Source organism: Ornithodoros turicata, chromosome 8 (assembly GCF_037126465.1).
Source record: "Ornithodoros turicata isolate Travis chromosome 8, ASM3712646v1, whole genome shotgun sequence".
NCBI lineage: Eukaryota > Metazoa > Arthropoda > Arachnida > Ixodida > Argasidae > Ornithodoros > Ornithodoros turicata.
In genome coordinates, this window is record NC_088208.1 from 29,554,741 (window position 1) to 29,572,926 (window position 18,186).

At 46.9% G+C, this 18,186-nt stretch overlaps 4 protein-coding genes across 5 annotated transcripts; 2 read left to right on the forward strand and 2 right to left on the reverse strand.

Moving 5' to 3' along the window:
- On the forward strand, positions 1-2,136 carry LOC135366127 (uncharacterized). 2 transcript variants are annotated; one of them, XM_064598782.1, is made up of 2 exons: positions 1-89; positions 277-2,136. In XM_064598782.1, exons 1-2 carry the CDS (start codon positions 82-84, stop codon positions 2,045-2,047), a joined length of 1,779 nt encoding a protein of 592 aa, XP_064454852.1. In that variant the 5' UTR covers positions 1-81; the 3' UTR covers positions 2,048-2,136. The 2 variants fall into 2 exon arrangements, with proteins under 2 accessions (XP_064454852.1, XP_064454851.1); XM_064598781.1 differs by having other exon boundaries at positions 28-89; positions 182-2,136.
- Positions 2,137-3,662: 1,526 nt separating this feature from the next.
- On the forward strand, positions 3,663-5,791 carry LOC135366129 (uncharacterized). The gene is made up of 2 exons (XM_064598783.1): positions 3,663-3,771; positions 3,836-5,791. Exons 1-2 carry the CDS (start codon positions 3,736-3,738, stop codon positions 5,690-5,692), a joined length of 1,893 nt encoding a protein of 630 aa, XP_064454853.1. The 5' UTR covers positions 3,663-3,735; the 3' UTR covers positions 5,693-5,791.
- A 3,857-nt stretch (positions 5,792-9,648) lies between these two features.
- LOC135366887 (peptide-N(4)-(N-acetyl-beta-glucosaminyl)asparagine amidase-like) lies at positions 9,649-13,292 on the reverse strand. Its single transcript, XM_064599854.1, has 3 exons — positions 13,118-13,292; positions 11,341-12,649; positions 9,649-9,927 (listed from the first exon to the last, which is right to left on the reverse strand). The coding sequence occupies exons 2-3, from the start codon at positions 12,641-12,643 to the stop codon at positions 9,755-9,757; spliced, it is 1,476 nt and encodes a 491-aa protein (XP_064455924.1). The 5' UTR covers positions 12,644-12,649; positions 13,118-13,292; the 3' UTR covers positions 9,649-9,754.
- A 469-nt stretch (positions 13,293-13,761) lies between these two features.
- On the reverse strand, positions 13,762-18,165 carry LOC135366888 (regulator of nonsense transcripts 3B-like). Its single transcript, XM_064599855.1, has 9 exons — positions 17,858-18,165; positions 17,611-17,717; positions 17,379-17,485; positions 16,977-17,186; positions 16,844-16,914; positions 15,569-15,748; positions 14,530-14,765; positions 14,222-14,438; positions 13,762-14,014 (listed from the first exon to the last, which is right to left on the reverse strand). Exons 1-9 carry the CDS (start codon positions 17,963-17,965, stop codon positions 13,835-13,837), a joined length of 1,416 nt encoding a protein of 471 aa, XP_064455925.1. The 5' UTR covers positions 17,966-18,165; the 3' UTR covers positions 13,762-13,834.
- Positions 18,166-18,186: the final 21 nt, after the last annotated feature.

Sequence of the window (18,186 nt, forward strand, 5' to 3'; positions counted from 1 at the left end):
TCTCATTGGTAGAAGAAGAAGAAGAAGATGAATCAGCAGAATTCCAAGCCATTTCGAAGCTGAGAACAATGAGAACAGCGAATGAAACGGTAGGTTGAGTTTAAATTAAAAGATGGGTTGAGTTTAAATTTCCTGTACTCGCATTGTATACTTATTAGGCTCTGCTTGTGTACATTCATAGGTCATGCAGTGGTGGACTAAAAGGCCACTAGTCACACTATGCATTCTTCCACTTCTTTTCATGATACCCGCAATCATCTGCTATCAACTTACTAGCTTCTACTGCGATCCCAATGAATACGTCGTTAACACCAGCAAGTGCAGGATTCGTGACTTCGATCCATTCGACCCGTCTCTCAAAGAACACATCTACAGCATGCCACCTGAACGTTGTGATATCCCACCACCAGTAATATTCCAAAGAGATTCGTCCCTTTATTTCAGCGATAAAGTTCTGCTAATGTACTACGGGTGTGTTCCGAAGCACGTCGCATGTACATATCAAGAGGTCGGCCGAAACCGCACGGCGAATATCCCAGACGACAGCGTCGTCTACAGCGAACGGGTTACTCTTACCTTCGGAGTTCCAGTGAATGCGGAGTACATCAAAGTGGAATGCCGTTGTCGAAACGGTGAAGTTTTTTACACGGACTTCTTCCTTCTGCCCATGATGAAAAAGAAAGTGCAATCTGAACGCCAATTCCCATCTGCGGTGTCAGACGGTACTGCTGAAAAACTGAGTGTCGTAGTACTTGGACTGGGCTCGGTGTCTCGTCTCAACTTCATGCGTTATATGAAACGGACGCGCAATTATATCGAACGTTTTCGTCCATTTGAGATGCTTGGCATGACGAAAGTGGGCGACAACACTTTTCCAAATCAGATTCCGTTGCTGACTGGCAAGAAAGAAAGCGAGGTGAACGAATTATGTGCCACAAGCTTCCTTGACGATGAAGACTTGGTTTGGAAGAGATATTCTCGCAAAGGTTACCACACTCTCTTCCTAGAAGAAACGGATTGGATTGGCTTGTTCAGGCAATACTGCCGTGGCTTTCGCGACCCTCCTGTCGATTACTACCCTAGTCCTCTCATTCTGGCAGTTTCGAGATCAGCCCTGAAGGTTTACAGTGGCAAACTTCCCTGCTTTGGAGCCAGAGATCAGACATCGGTACACTTGAACTACACGGCGTCGGTGTTATCTCTTCTGAAAGACGAGCTGCATTTTTCCTATACATGGATAATTGACGTAGCGCACGAAGACGTTAACGGAGCTGGTTATGCTGACAGTTCATTCCGAGCAACGTTTCAAAGTCTCGAGCAAGCGGGAGTCATGAACCGTTCAGTCGTCGTCTTCTTGAGCGACCATGGAATCCGATACGGAGACATCCGTCTATTATTAACTGGAAAGTACGAAGATCGACTACCCTTCTGTTTCTTAATGTTTCCTCCAGCTTTCCATCAAAAATACCCTCACGTAATTGAAAACCTTCGCAAGAACCAGCGTAGGCTGACGACACCGTTTGATCTCCACGCCACCCTGTTGGAGATATCGCAGTTCCCTGCCTTTGCCGACAAGCAGGAATACAGAACTAAGTACGGTATGAGCCTCTTGCATGAGATACCTGAAGATAGGACGTGCGAGGATGCCTCCATATCACCACACTGGTGCTGCTGCCAACAAACACGCGAGGTGTCCGCCAAGAACCCATTTGCCGCACGCGCGGCAATACTTGTAGTGGACACCGTAAATGACTGGTTGGAAAAGGAAGTGCCAGGAAAGTGCGTCCCGCTTATATTCGGGACGGTGATCAGCGTCCAAAAGCGACTTCTAACGCACGTAAAGGACGGAACGCTGTTCTTCTGGGTCACCCTCACAGCGTCCAACACAGGTGCCCTCTTAGAAAGCACAGTGGCCACGAATAAGGCTGGTGGCATGAAGGTCGTTGACATTGTGAGTCGTTTAAATAGATTCCACTCGCCTGACTCTTGTATTAGTCACCGCCTTCTTGAGATGTACTGCGTCTGGCGAAATATTACAGTGGCGTAGACAGACATATTTCTGTACTCGGTGATTACTAGTGTCGGCTCCAGAATACTCTTGCAATATCTTGATAACGTGAAGTTCGTTGTAGTGTTCGTGACTTGTGTGTGTCATTTGTCTCCTCCAGCTAGTATGCATGCACTCCGCTTTATTTAAAAGCATCAGGACCACGCCTGTTTCCCGTCGTCACGGTATCCGTGAAAAATACCCAGAAACAAGAAAGTTTTATTGACATCGTTGCGGAGGTATAGTACTGAACTGCATCCAATGAAGCAACGGTAAAAGGAAGTGCAAAGCAAAGTGAATGTCATTTGCAACGAATGATTGTTATGTGCTCGAGCAAGATGGAGCTATACTTATGGACGTCGTTGGTACAACGGAACTATTTCCCTCGCACAAGCACAAGTACGTTATCGAATCCCAACGGCTGTATCATGGGTTGTATGGTGTTTAAGCATGGTACGAATCAGCTTGGCACTGAACACGTTGTCTGGAAACAGGAGTAGTAGTGGAAACAAGGGAGACTGCATATTCGAACTTTGGAAGGACTAGTGACTTATACAAAGTAACCTTGTTAGAGTGGATGAAACAATTCGGAGTACGTACCTTCCATGGATGCGTCGTTAGTAATATATCCAATATGCGCGCACCATGAGAGGTGAAATCAAAACGGCTAGGTATTTGTAATGTGGTACTGATTCACGTGGAACGTTAATTGAATAAGTCTCATGCACTTCATTAGAGCGAGAAATTACCATACACTTCGATAAGAATGAGCCCAGTGCGAAGTAATTCCATATCAGAATCGTAAGTAATCTGACGATAGATGACGCAATCATCAGCATAGACACGCACGGTGGATGTAAGGTTAATGGTGTAAGTTCCCTGTGAAGTAGCCCCAGGATGCACAGTCCCTCCCTGCGATGTCGTGATATGTTTGCGCCTGAGCGTGGCCGTTCCATCACCACCACTTCCATATGACCACGTGGCGAAGGAGTGAGAGGGGGGGGGAGGGATTTGTGTGTCAAGGCAACACCACCGTGGTCTAGGGTGGTCATTTCATGGCAATACGGCCTAGCGCTCGGAGATTGCTAGGTCGGCGCCCGATCTGGATCACGTGACCGTTGCCACCCGAACATGAGTGCCAGGAATCTAGCGGTTTTAGTAACTTGGATCACGCCAGGGTAACTGCGGTCGCCCGTATTCGGGTTCCGTCGTCTGCTAAAGCACGTGGACTTCAACGTGCGGGCCAATGGGGGAACTCGCCACCGTTGCAGTGCGGATGTGGCGACACGGGATATAGTTGGGCAACCCGCTGCTCGGTCGTTCCGAGACTTAGAGACCGGGCGAAAAGTGCTAGTTGGCAAATTCCAGGTGCTCGGAAAGCGCCACGTTAACATGCAAGATTGCTTCGTTTTGACCAAGCGAACATGGCTGCTCGGGATCTGACAAAAAAAGTTGCCACGAAATGATCATCCAAATTCGCCATTAGAATAACCGAAGGGTAGAAATAGTTAGAGGTACGTTGCCAACAAAACGAAGTGTACCGAACCCTTAACCAAACACTCTACTAAAACGTTCGGAAACACACAACTGAAGCGAAGAAATGCACGTTCTTCCTTGGACGTAGACGAAGAAGCTTGATTCGTATCCATATTATGGCCATATGGTCAAGCTAAGAAGAATAAACTGTAATGGAGAAATGGAGAAACCGCACAGCGATGCAAAAGGTATGTATGTTAAGTTAAGACTTCCTGCGGTTGCATTGTACTTATCTGCTTGTTGTATCCATAGGTCATGGAGTGGTGGGCCCATAGGTCACTCGTCGCTCTGTGCATTCTTCCACCTATATGCGTAATACCTGGAATCATCTACTACCAACTTCCTAGCTTCTATCGCGATGACAATGAATACGTCGTCGACACCAGCAGGTGCAGGATTCGTGGCTTCGATCCATTCGACCCGTCCCTTAAGAAGCACATCTATCGCTTGCAGAGTAGGCGCTGCGACGACCCACCAGCAGCAATACTCCAAAGAGGCTCGGCCCTTCATCTCAGCCGTGAAGTTTTGCAAATGTACTACATGTGTAACTTGCAGGACATCGCGTGTACATATCAGGAAGTCGGCCGAAACCGCTCGGCACGTATTCCAGACGACACGATCGTCTTCAGCGAACGAGTTGACCTGACCTTCGGAGTTCCGGTTCATGCGGAGTACATCAAAGTGGAATGCCGTTGTCGCAACGGTGAAGTTTTTTATACGGACTTCTTCCTTCTGCCCACGATGAAAAAGGAAGGGCAATCTGAACGCCAATTCACATCCGCGGTGTCAGACGGTACTACTGAAAAACTGAGTGTCGTAGTACTGGGACTGGACTCGGTGTCTCGTCTCAACTTTAAGCGTTTTATGAAACGGACGCGCGATTATATCGAACGGTTCCGTCCATTTGAGATGCTCGGAATGACGAAAGTGGGCGACAACTCTTTTCCAAATCAGATCCCTTTGGTGACCGGCAAGAAAGGAAGTGAAGTGAACAGATCTTGTACCAAGCGTTTCTTTGACGGCGAAGACTTGATCTGGAAGGAGTACTCTCGACAAGGCTACTACACGCTGTTCCTAGAAGAGATGCCAGACGCTGGCTTGTTCAGGCGCTTTTGCCGCGGCTTTCGTGATCCTCCCGTGGATTACTACGCTCGCCCTCTGATTCTCGCCGCGTCAGAACCGCCGCATCGGTTTTACAGTGGCACGCATCCCTGTATGGGAAGCAGAGATCAGACATCGGTATACTTGGGCTATATGGCGTCGCTGCTCTCTCTCCTGAAAGACGAGCTGCACTTTTCGTATACCTGGATCAGTGACATAACGCATGATAATTTTCACGGGCCCGGTTACGCTGACGCTTCATTCCGAGCAACATTCCAGAGTCTCGAGGACGCCGGAGTCATGAATCGTTCAGTGGTCGTCTTCTTGAGCGACCATGGATTCCGAACCGGAGACGTCCGCCTATTATTAACGGGAAAGTACGAAGAGAGATTACCCTTCTGTTTCTTAATGTTTCCTTCAGCTTTCCATATGAAATATCCCGACGTAGTCGAAAATCTTCGCAAGAACCAGCGTAGGCTGACGACACCGTTTGATCTCCACGCTACACTGTTGGAAATATCGCAGTTCCCTGCCTTTGCCGACAAGCAGGAATACAGAACCAAGTACGGTATGAGCCTCTTGCATGAGATACCTGAAGATAGGACGTGCGAGGATGCCTCCATATCACCACACTGGTGCTGCTGCCAACGAACACGCGAGGTATCTGCCAAGAAACCGTTAGCAGCGCGCATGGCCGTGCTTGTAGTGGACACCGTAAATGGCTGGTTGGAAGAGGAAGTGCCAGGAAAGTGCGTCCCGCTTATATTAGAGAAGGTGATCAGCGTACAAAAGCGACATCTTACGCACGTAAAGGACGGAACGCTGTTCTTCTGGGTTACCCTGAATGCGTCCAACACGGGTGCTCTCTTGGAAAGCACAGTGGCTGTGAATAGCGTTGGTGGAATGAAAGTCATCGACACCGTCAGTCGCATCAACCGGTACGATGCCTGCATTAGACGCCGCGTTCTCGACATGTACTGCGTGTGCCGGAATGAGACCGGGGCGTAACTATGTATAGGCTTTTGGACTTCGCGATAAACGATAGAATTACAACATACTGTTACGATACTGATGCAATATACTGACACTATCAAGTCCGTTCTGTTATTGCGTTGATCCCTGCGTTCTATTAGTAAAGAGCCTGCGTGTGCTCGGCCCTATCGGTAAACTTAGAAGCTTCATCGAGATTTCGCCCATTCCCCGTCTGTTGTCGAGGTATCACTAAACAATAACGGATACGTGTAGCATTTTTATAACCAAAAACAACTACAGATTTATTTTAATAACGATGACTCGAGAGTTTCATCTTGATAACCGAGAAGCTTTTGTTTATGTCACTGTAAATCTTTTTTTTTTTCTAATTCCGTGTTAGAGCCGCGAAGCAACTGTGGCTATGACAGCCGTGGACAGATTGAGAGAGGTCAGCATGCGCCCTGGGCCGACTTCAGGGGAAACTTTGCCGACATTCGTCCGGAAATTCTGCCGAAAGCCCGGGGAACGTCACAGCTGGTGCTTGGATTCGAACTCTCTTCGCCTTGCAGACTCGGCGTGGAAAGCGATCATACTAACCACTACGCCACGGGAGCTGGAGGAACAAAAAGCTGTGTCGGTGAATCAGCGATACGCATTAAACGCGATTCCAAATTGCCCGGCGCCTTCTCGCGCTTTGCATGCCTTCATAAATACAGATACATACACGACGGGGTGCTGAAAAATGCTCGGCCCGAGGAAGAAAGCGGCAGAACACACAGTTCCCGAAGCTTCAGTAACCCTTGAAAAATTCTGTAACCCTTGAATCCGACATCAGCTCTTCGAGATATATGCTACGGCTGCTCCTATCGGAGTACATGGCGCACATGGGCAGGTCAGAGGTGATCTCCACCTAACGCCTCAGTGTATCAGGTGAAGCCTACTGTACATCTTGGCGCGGATTATCAGGAATGGTCTCGCGGAACGTTTGGAAAAAGCGGTCTGACATGTAATAGATAAACGTAACAGATGTGTCCAAGCCCGGGCTTCGTCGTCATTGATCTGAAATGTTTACCTGTTGAGTTTTCTGCAAAATGCAATGGTGTCATAACCAATGCGCGAGTATGGAAGCACGACGCTGACTTTGCCTCTTCACTTCCCGAAATGCGGCAAAGGCAACTTTACAGGCGCACATTCTCGCAGACTATTCGAGAGCAGCTGAGTGTGGCGGAAGATTTCACGGACAGAGCGACAGGCGTCTTTGTATCCCCCTTTATTTGGGCAGGGACAAATGAGGTCGCTCCACGGGCAATAGGGGAGAGAGAGAAACTCGGGAACTGCGCGGAGAGCTGACCTGCTTACGTAACGTTGATCGAATGTGAGCAAATGCGGTATTTTCTCAACTGAGAACTGGTCAGAAGGTACATTCTTCGCTATATAGCTGGGAAATTCTCCTAGACTACTCTAGGTTAGTTTGAACAATGTACTTTTAATTGCAGCCCTGTATCATGCCGAATGCTCTATGCCGAATGCCGAATTGCAGCCCTGTATCCAGCCCTGTATCCTTACATCTGCGACGCTCCTCGCGTACCAGATGCTTAATGGTTACCAAGATAAAATTGAGCTTCAGAGGAAGGACCAGCATTGCACCGGGAGCTTTTAATTGCAGCCCCGTATCCCTACATCTGCGACACTCCTCGCGTACTAGCTGCTTAATGGTTACCAAGATAAAATTGAGCTTTAGAGGAAGCACCAGCATTGCACCGGGAGCTTTTAATTGCAGCCCCGTATCCCTACATCTGCGACGTTCCTCGCGTACTAGCTGCTTAATGGTTACCAAGATAAAATTGAGCTTTAGAGGAAGGACCAGCATTGCACCGGGAGCTTTTAATTGCAGCCCTGTATCCCTATATCTGCGACGCGCCTCCCGTACCAGCTGCTTAATGGTTACCAAGATGAAATTGAGCTTTAGAGGAAGGACCAGCATTGCACCGGGAGCTTTTAATTGCAGCCCTGTATCCCTATATCTGCGACGCTCTTCGCGTACCAGCTGCTTAATGGTTACCAAGATAAAATTCAGCTTTAGAGGAAGGACCAGCATTGCACCGGGAGCTTTTAATTGCAGCCCTGTATCCCTATATCTGCGACGCGCCTCCCGTACCAGCTGCTTAATGGTTACCAAGATGAAATTGAGCTTTAGAGGAAGGACCAGCATTGCACCGGGAGCTTTTAATTGCAGCCCTGTATCCCTATATCTGCGACGCTCTTCGCGTACCAGCTGCTTAATGGTTACCAAGATAAAATTCAGCTTTAGAGGAAGGACCAGCATTGCACCGGGAGCTTTTAGTTGCAGCCCTGTATCCCTACATCTGCGACGCTCTTCGCGTACCAGCTGCTTAATGGTTACCAAGATAAAATTCAGCTTTAGAGGAAGGACCAGCATTGCACCGGGAGCTTTTAATTGCAGCCCTGTATCCCTATATCTGCGACGCGCCTCCCGTACCAGCTGCTTAATGGTTACCAAGATGAAATTGAGCTTTAGAGGAAGGACCAGCATTGCACCGGGAGCTTTTAATTGCAGCCCTGTATCCCTATATCTGCGACGCTCTTCGCGTACCAGCTGCTTAATGGTTACCAAGATAAAATTCAGCTTTAGAGGAAGGACCAGCATTGCACCGGGAGCTTTTAGTTGCAGCCCTGTATCCCTACATCTGCGACGCTCTTCGCGTACCAGCTGCTTAATGGTTACCAAGATAAAATTCAGCTTTAGAGGAAGGACCAGCATTGCACCGGGAGCTTTTAATTGCAGCCCTGTATCCCTACATCTGCGACGCTCTTCGCGTACCAGCTGCTTAATGGTTACAAAGATAAAATTGAGCTTTAGAGGAAGGACCAGCATTGCACCGGGAGCTTTTAATTGCAGCCCTGTACCCCTACATCTGCGACGCTCGTCGCGTACCAGCTGCTTAATGGTTACCAAGATAAAATTGAGCTTTAGGGGAAGGACCAGCATTGCACCGGGAGCTTTTAGTTGCAGCCCTGTATCCCTACATCTGCGACGCTCTTCGCGTACCAGCTGCTTAATGGTTACCAAGATAAAATTCAGCTTTAGAGGAAGGACCAGCATTGCACCGGGAGCTTTTAATTGCAGCCCTGTATCCCTACATCTGCGACGCTCTTCGCGTACCAGCTGCTTAATGGTTACAAAGATAAAATTGAGCTTTAGAGGAAGGACCAGCATTGCACCGGGAGCTTTTAATTGCAGCCCTGTACCCCTACATCTGCGACGCTCGTCGCGTACCAGCTGCTTAATGGTTACCAAGATAAAATTGAGCTTTAGGGGAAGGACCAGCATTGCACCGGGAGCTTTTAGTTGCAGCCCTGTATCCCTACATCTGCGACGCTCTTCGCGTACCAGCTGCTTAATGGTTACCAAGATAAAATTCAGCTTTAGAGGAAGGACCAGCATTGCACCGGGAGCTTTTAATTGCAGTCCTGTATCCCTACATCTGCGACGCTCTTCGCGTACCAGCTGCTTAATGGTTACCAAGATAAAATTGAGCTTTAGGGGAAGGACCAGCATTGCACCGGGAGCTTTTAATTGCAGCCCTGTATCCCTACATCTGCGACGCTCTTCGCGTACCAGCTGCTTAATGGTTACCAAGATAAAATTCAGCTTTAGAGGAAGGACCAGCATTGCACCGGGAGCTTTTAATTGCAGCCCTGTATCCCTACATCTGCGACGCTCTTCGCGTACCAGCTGCTTAATGGTTACCAAGATAAAATTGAGCTTTAGAGGATGGACCAGCATTGCACCAGGAGCTTTTAGTTGCAGCCCTGTATCCCTACATCTGCGACGCGCCTCGCGTACCAGCTGCTTAATGGTTACCAAGATAAAATTGAGCCTTAGAGGAAGGACCAACATTGCACCGGGAGCTTTTAATTGCAGCCCTGTATCCCTACATCTGCGAGAAAATTTTACCACAACTCACCAGGCAAGTAAAAAAGTGAATTGTATCTATAACTCTGTCAAACACTATACATATTTGGTTGAATTAAAAAAATGACTTAGTTCATGGCAGTCACGGCGGCTGATAAAAATTACTGTTCAGACAGGGTAACCTTGATTTCCAAGGATGGAACATCACTGTCTAATGCCTCCCTAAAAAGTTGAGCATGCTGCCATGCCACAGGCCCCTTTCCTCCTTCAAGTTCAGCCTTCAGGATCAGGATACGAGCTCCTTTGAGCGATGATACTATTTGTGGCCCGTCCCCTGCAAGAAAGAGAACCATCAGGCTACGTCATTAAATGACAATGTAAAAGCGGAATCATTAAATACTGTAAAGTGTTTTGTGTGTGTGTTGAACGATTTTTCACGTTGTTCGCGAGCGCCAAAACATTGAGAATTACCCGTAAGTAGCAGTTACCCGTAATCCGTAAGAACTACCCGTGAAGAAGATACACTGACATCAACAAGAAACATGAGCCAGCGTTTTTCACGAATTTATGTTCCTTGCATCGTTCCTTGCATCAAGTATGGCCTTCACCAAACCGTGAAAATATGTTCCATGCTAAATCGACAACATTTACAGTAAACGCAATAGCTAAAGCGTCAAAGAGATAACTGCTTTCCCGGGCAACTCCTGTTGCTACAGTTCAGTGTCCAGAGGACAAGGGTTCTCTAGATTGATGCAAAAGATACCACAGAATACTTTTCAATAGGGAAGAGGAAAATGTTGGTTGGCATAGTAATCTACTAAAACTGATGAAAAGAATAACATTTGCAGCGACAAGCACTGTACACAGGGTGTTTCAGTTAAATCCCCGGGCTAAATAATTTGTGTACGGGTGCACCAATCTAAAAACTTTTTTTTACAAGTATCTGTCCGATACCACCTACAAGTTGCGCACCGTGTGAATGTGTGGTTGGTTTGAGTGGGGGGCGCTCATTATTTAAATAAAAATTCAAATGAGTTTCGTGAAAAAACTATCTGCCACCGAAGCCGGTCATTTGTTGCAGTAATTAGTTGGTTTCGGTTTACATATTTTGTCGCAGTTGGTCGTGGTGAAGCGCAAAAGGACGCTCTTTCACTCCCTTATCCACCAATGAATTACGTCCTTTTGCGCTTTGCCGCGACAAAAATATGTAAACCACTAACTAATGTAAGCCAACTAATTACTTCAACAAATGACCCGCTTCGGTGGCAGATTTTTCGCTAAAAGGTGTCCACTGAAGGTTCCAAAAGGGGTAGTACCCATTTTAATGCCGATAGCGCCCTGCTTTAGAAGTTACGTTTTTTCACGAAACTCATTTGAATTTTTATTTAAATAATGAGCGCCCCCCACCCACTCACACGGTGCGCAGCTTGTAGGTGGTATCGGACAGATACTTGTAAAAACAGAAAGTTATTCGACTGGTGCACCTGTTCACGAATTATTTAGCCTGGGGATTCAACTGAAACACCCTGTATAATCGCACTTGTTGCTGTGACATTGAGACAAGACGAGTTCCCACTAGCTGTTGAAAATTTGTCTACTCTAGACACAACATTGACATGCCTACCGCCGAGCCGTCCAACACTTACGGCACTCACCCTGACGAGGCACTTAACTGGCAACAGCCTCAGTGCAGCTACACATGCTAGGTCGCATTATGGCAACAAAAAATGTGGTTAGCACTACCTACCACTCTGCAGGCGAACACAACTGTCTTCGCTACACAGCAGCCATCTGACTTCACCATTCTCAAAAGTTGCAGACTTGCACACTACAGCGATTGTCTCCACTGCCTGGTTCGACGAAAAATCCAGCTTCCATGAGACTGTACCTTTATCCTCCCCCTCAATCCTTGTCAGGTACACCATCTTCCAATCGGGCTCAACTTTCCGAAACAGTTTGTCTTGGGAAAACACTCCGTTCTGCCATCCGGGAATATTTTCGACTTGCGTTCCGTCTTCCGAGACTATGTACAGGTCCTTCGAAGCCGAGTATTTTAGAACTACGGTCTTGCAATCGGAACTCCTAGGCTTGAAGACACGGGGGCAAAAATGGACACCAGTTTCCCCTCGTTGCTGTCGCCACGCTAAGGACCCCGAAATGCGTCCATGCTTATCGACGTCCGACGCCTTTCGCGGCGTAAGCAACTCGGCAAGTTCTTGAACCCTGCGTGCCAACAGGTAGTCCTTACGTTCCGCCGGTATATCACGCTGCAGCTTCCGCGTCTCGCTCAAGACGAGGTCGACGACGTCGGACTCCGCGTAGAGCACACGTCTGGAAAGGGTGGCGGCAAAGTCCGTCGTGTACCGCCACGTGACGTCCTGAACCTCGTACGCGGAAAAGGCCAACACGTAGGAAAGTTTCTTTCCCCATCCAACCTCATAGATCAGCGGGGCATCGCACAGGTCTTCGCACGAATCACAGTGGACCCACCGTCCCTGTGACTCTGAGAAGACCTCTGTCCACACGTGATCCGTCCAGTCCAGCACGAGGCGGGCATCGAACGACAGGGCGCGGCAGCACAGGGTGAAACAGTTTGCCCACTCGCCGCAGCGCCCTCTACGCGTTTCCAACAATTTCCCGGGATGGTCGTACCTCGGGAACCGTTCTTGAGTGTGGCATTTGGGGCACTCGTGAAGCTCGACTCGCGACACCATGTAGCGGACGTCTTCTGGCGTTGGGTCCCCCCCGCCTACCACTTTTGTCTCCGATTTACACTGACTACAGGGCAGAGTGTCAACCCACGTAAAGAAGCTGTTTTTAAACCAGTGCAGCAGTTCGAGGAGGAGGAAGTCTCTGAAAGTGGGCTTGGGTAAGGTTGCAGGAGAGGGTTGACTAGAGATGTCAAGCATAGACATCTGAGCTTTGCGGGTCAAATCCTTGACTGGGATGCGAGCTGCCGCTTTTTCTTGAAGGTCCCTCTGCTCGTACATCTTCACCTTGGCCAGGTTGCTCCTGATTTGGAACCGAAGTTTGGCGGGGTTCTCCATCATGTGTGACTGCAACATGAAGGACAAAACCCAAATAAGAAAACTCGCAACAGCTCAAGTTCATCTTGTCCACCTGAATATAATTAAAAGGTCCAAGATGTACAAAGCCTCCTTACAGACAAGTTGCTGATGAAATATAGCCTTAGTAACACGTTTTGACACCATGACAACCTTTGTTCTCTTACAACTATACCCCTGGGGATTTCCTTTTCTTTTACTTGAGAAAAATTTCATTTTCTTTACGCTGTGCTGCTGCTTGTACGCGTGTGCACCTTACACAACTAGTGTGTGAATATACGAATTATGAAGGCCACACTCTCAATCGGAGTTAGAGCCAACTTTAGACATGAGCAGTGACAAAATAAAGACACGCTAAAGTTACGCTTACGGAGCGTTGGCGCCTAACACCCCCATACCGGTACGAGATGAGCCACAGCAACATGCGGAAGGTTGATGATTGAGCAACGTCGTACATACCAAAGCTTCTCCAAAAGCCTCGCTCCAGTTCTGAGTTCAGTTTCTCCACGAAGAGGAGCAAGGTTTGCGTGGCACTTTCACCGGTTTCACTGCGTGGCCGTATATGAGCTGCGCCCTATTCACAAACACAAATCATATGATTCACGATGGCGGCGGCCATCGCTACCAATGTTGCCTGCCAAAGTGCATCGTGTGCCGTTCCTGTATGGGTGCGGTGCGTTGGGTACGTACGTTCTGCGCGTGCATATATTTCGTGTTTGCGACGCACACGCCCGTTGTTTCCCCGATTTAAAGGGACTCCAAGAAATGCAGAACTATGCAAAGCATTCAGTACAAGCTTTCGTTATCATGATTACTGTGGTGGTGGTGCTTGTGAAAGGGCTCGCCGTTGAGGCCGGCCCCTCTATGAGGCCGGCCTCACAGAGGGTATTACTTGAGCCATTGATAAACACACATTTTTCCATTTTGTTGCACTCAGTTTACTGTCAAGACATTCTGGTACTGCTTTGTATTTTCAAATTTGGGGTAGCCTTTTAGCTCGTTCAAAACTACTCAAAATTAGGTACTCAAAAATTTGAATATGTGCCCATCACTACCTTTTTCTCTTTTCTTTTTTTGCTAGGCTAACTTGCATGCTCAGGAGATATAAGAGGAAAACAATGTTTATTTTTCAAACCATTCCACATAAATACACTCAAGCACAGTACTTTCAGGGTGCTACGTTTCATCGTCAGCAGGCGTGCCTGGACTTCTTGAGTCGCCATCCGCCGCAGTCTTTGTGTCGTCACTGCCATGGCCTGTTTTAGTTGAACTATGTCGTTGTACAGCCTCATCCTCTTGAGTAGCTTTTGCCATTCTTCTCATGCCAGGACGATAGATCTCAATTGACGGCCGGTCCTGCATGTTAGAAGGCATTCTCAGGTGAAGAAACTCAGACTATCACACACACGTACATCACGCTGCAGTGAATCTTACACATGATTTTTTTTTTGTCTTTTGTAAGTGCAACTAAATTCTCTCCTATACTTCTGGACATGTTAAACGGGTTCAGGAACCATGGATTAGGTATGCACAATATAAAAACAGCACTATACATCAATATACCTTGTTTCGTATTCTCCTTTCAGTCCGTGGGTCTTTCTGCCTATCCTTTTCTTCTCTGTCCTTGTCTCTCTCGACTCGTTCCCTCTCCCTGGGCCTTTCTTTCTCCTTCTCTTTTTCAACTGCCGCATTCTTACTGTCCACCACAGTTTTCACTCTGGATTCTTGCGGTCTTTTCTCCTCGGCTTTCGCGTCTAGGCTAAGCCCGGTGGTTGATGGCCTGAGGGGGAAAAAAAAGGGTCCAGTTATCCCTTACCTAACTCGCAGGCTTCATTACGAATCCATGTCGGCTACAGAACGCCTCTGCTTACCGGTGAGCTCCTTCCCCCTTCGCTTTAGACGACGCGCCAAAGTCCTTTGTAACTCTGCTAGGCGTCTTTTGTTTTTCCCACTCCTTCTTGTTTCCTCTGGGAATCCTTGGGATCGTTGAAGGTCTGGAGTATCCGGACGCTTCTTTTGCACTGCCAGAATGTCCATCTTTATTCTCCTTAGCACTTCCCACTTCTTTTGCCGTGACGTCCTGTTCCCTCACTGGGTTCTTGAGAACCTGAAGGAATGCAACGTGACCTCAGCAACGTAACACAAATGTGTGTGTTACTGGACACACTGCTGTACCATGCAAACTGCATATTAAAGGGACCATGAATTTTTTTTGCTGCTCCCCCCCTCCCCCAATGAAAAAAAGGGCCAAAGAAGCCTCAAAAACTAGCAGGTGCAGTTATCACGTACCCCAACGTAGTGCCAGCACCTCGCCGAGATGAAAGTACAGCACAAGCCCATGAAGGGGGCGTGCGATCATATGCAGCATTACTTGCTCAGCAAACAGCCCAGTCAATTCTCTATGACAAGGTAAAGGTAAATGACAGAAAAGGACTAAGTAAAAGTTTCCCTCTTGGCTGTACAGAATAGATTACCTCCATAATGCTATGCTGAGCTATGGCCTCGAGGGATCATTAATATCCCTATACTGCAAGGGTGAACAACAAGGAACAAGACTTGCAGGACGGACAAGTATGCCCAAACAAAAACAACAAACAAGTGTTTTGTTGAGGTTGCTGAAAACGTTTGAGGATGAAAGACTGGTGCACGCGTGCGGACCACATTTATGTGTTCAGCGACCAAAAGATGGTGGGTCTCAGGCGAACAAGCTGTTCACATTTCACCTGCGTAAAGCGGAACGTAGGTATGCACATAGTCGTAGGCATACCGGTATAGTCTGACATACTGGTACCTTTATGAAGGTGTAATACCAGCTCACATTCCTAACGTTCTATGTGGAGACTGGTAAGTCTGACTTGTGTGGGGCAAAGAGCAACAATCCAGAAGTATTCTTTGGCATCCCATTGTTACCTTCACAACATTTGCCTCTGGTTCCTCAAATGTGTCGTCCAGCTTTCCACCGGGTTCTTTCTTGGAAGAGTCTTTGGAACGTTCCTTGTCCAGACGTCGACGTCGCTTCTCTTCCTCTCGCAGCTTCTTCTTTTCCACTTCTCTCTGCTTCCTCTCTTCTCTACGCTGCTCACGTAGTTTCTTTTAGAGATGGAGGGAATATTGCACACTAAGTGTTAGTCCAGAGTTGTTAAAGTTACTTTTTAAAAGTACCTGAGTTACAGCTACTATGTGGGAGAAAATACTGGTAAGTTTCATATACTTTTACAGTTACTTTTCCAAAAATTTAGTTACTTTTCATTTAGAGATGGAGGGTATATTGCACACTAAGTATTACCAGGGTTGTTAAAGTAACTTTTCAAAAGTTACAATGAGTTACAGCTACCACATGGGAGAAAATACACTGGTACAGTTACAAATACTTGCAAAAGTGTACTCAATACTTTTACAGTTACTTTTCCAAAAATTTAGTTACAGTTCTATTAGAGATGGGTGGATTGCACACTGAGTATTAGTCTAGGGTTGTTAAAGTTACTTTTCAAAAGTATCTGAGTTACAGCTACTACATGGGAGAAAATACTGATACAGTTACAGATACATTTACAGTTACTTTTCCAAAAATTTATTGGTTTGATTTAGCGAACTGTTATTAGTTAGACCCCCGCAAGCTAAATAACCGCTCCAGCATGGCACTGCTTGGTAACCCAGTGTCGTATTTGAGAAATGCAGACTCCAATACTGCGAATGATTGCAAAGCACCCAGGTCAGGTTGCCTAGCCGAATTGTGCCACCTATTGATGGCGGTTGTCTCTCACGGTTTTTTTAATGAGAAAAAATACTCCGAAATAGAGCAAAAGTTACCGAAGAAAATAACTGAGTTCAGATAAAAGTACCTCCATGAAAATGTATCTGATATTTCACTCAAGTTACACAAAAAGTATCTAAAAAGATGTAATCGGTTACTTAACAACCCTGCGCGTGTATGCGTACATTTTGAACTACGAAGCGGCAAATACATTGAACATCACGAAAAAAATTGTGGGGGCCTCTCCATTAGGAAAGGTCGGCAGAAGAACCAACAAACGCCCGGTGCGTTTTCCAAAACAAAGGTAATCGGGAACGCAAAATTGGGAATGGGGCATATCAAGAGTGTCGTGCTTTGAGGTTGAACCCAACGAAAACCCACACATACTGGATTAATTGCCAGACTAAACGCTGAATAACAACATAGCTTACCAGTTTCTCAAGCTTTCGCTGCACTAGGTAGTCAATTAGCGGCGTGGTTACTTTCAGGCAGCCGTTATTTGCTGCGGAAAAGACGATGCACGATAAGGTTTGTGGCAGACGGCTCTGTGACAGAAGGGAATACCTTTCATTTCCTTCTCTCTCGCTTCAATTTCTTCAATGTAAGTTTCCAATGGTGGCAAGGTGACTTCTTCCGGTTGCTCTAAACTCTCGAGGAACTTTATATATTCCGCATCCTGCTCTAAAGTGCCTGACTTTGGGTCCTGTTTCCGGACTCTACGCTTCGGGGTCTTCTGGAAAGGGGCATACTCGACAATAGCTGGATACTCGTTCCCTGACAAATGAAAAGGAAACCGTTATGTATTCGTATAACTGAAGTTCCTGTGGTCAACTAGCTCCTATTCAGGAACTTTCAGCTAATTACTGCCTTGTGTCAAAAGTGTCAACAGTAAAACAGGATGCAGTATCAATAATGCGGTTTTAACATTGTAGCTTTGTGAGGAAGCTTGCTTGAGCATCTGCGTACCTTTCACATCCAGAAAGACATAACCGTCAAACTTCTCCTTGAAGATATAGATGTCATCCTGATTGATAAAATTTATGTAGGCTCTGGAGAATGCATGCTGACCAAGCCTGCAAGGAGACCCATAAATGCATGTTACAAATGGAATATCAGTTCACATGTCAACGTCTCACAACAAGTGAACAGTATTTACTTTCTCTCTCTCTCTGGTATAATTGTGATAGAAGATACGTACCCGAGGTCTGCCTTTACAAAATATAGATAGTCGTTCTCAGGAACCGGCGAAATTTGTTCCAGAAATTGTTCCTCTGTCATGCTGGCAGGTAAACGTCTGATCACAACCTAGAGACGGTGGGAACACATAAGTTATGCATTCAACATTTGATATTGCATTTGTGCTACATTCAAGCTGCCCTTCATAGTACAGAGCCATGTTTATTGGTTTTTCATTAGCTGGGCATAAGTGGCACATAGTAACATACCTTCGACAGAAACGACTTTTCCTTCTTTTCTTTCGATTTCGATGCATCACTTGAGCTGCGGCTTGTGCTTCTCGGCGAACAGTCGTCTTTTGCTTTCTCTTGGGTCATTTTATACTAGGATGTCCTCCTGGGGTGCCGACAGTAAAACAAGAGTTACTGAAAGCAGAGTGGTATGTGATGAACTTGCAATTTTTCACAGTGGATCCTCAAAACTCAGTATCATTTCGGTTTCAACTGTGTCTACTCGTTCATAACGATGTGCTGGCCTGTGCTTGTGTTTTGAGGGGGCGCGACGATCGCCGAATCGAGCTGTTCGTAATCTGAGAACG

Coding starts and splice junctions, on each gene's coding strand:
- LOC135366127 (XM_064598781.1), top strand. CDS start 69: ATGAGAACAGCGAATGAAACG. Junction 90..181: donor TGAGAACAGCGAATGAAACG/GTAGGTTGAGTT, acceptor GTACATTCATAG/GTCATGCAGTGGTGGACTAA.
- LOC135366129 (XM_064598783.1), top strand. CDS start 3,736: ATGGAGAAATGGAGAAACCGCACAGCGATGCAAAAG. Junction 3,772..3,835: donor ACCGCACAGCGATGCAAAAG/GTATGTATGTTA, acceptor TTGTATCCATAG/GTCATGGAGTGGTGGGCCCA.
- LOC135366887 (XM_064599854.1), bottom strand. CDS start 12,643: ATGATGGAGAACCCCGCCAAACTTCGGTTCCAAATCAGGAGCAACCTG. Junction 9,928..11,340: donor TTGTGTTCGCCTGCAGAGTG/GTAGGTAGTGCT, acceptor TCTTTCTTGCAG/GGGACGGGCCACAAATAGTA.
- LOC135366888 (XM_064599855.1), bottom strand. CDS start 17,965: ATGACCCAAGAGAAAGCAAAAGACGACTGTTCGCCGAGAAGCACAAGC. Junction 17,187..17,378: donor TGTCTTTCTGGATGTGAAAG/GTACGCAGATGC, acceptor TTCATTTGTCAG/GGAACGAGTATCCAGCTATT. Junction 15,749..16,843: donor AGCGAAAGCTTGAGAAACTG/GTAAGCTATGTT, acceptor CATCTCTAAAAG/AAACTACGTGAGCAGCGTAG.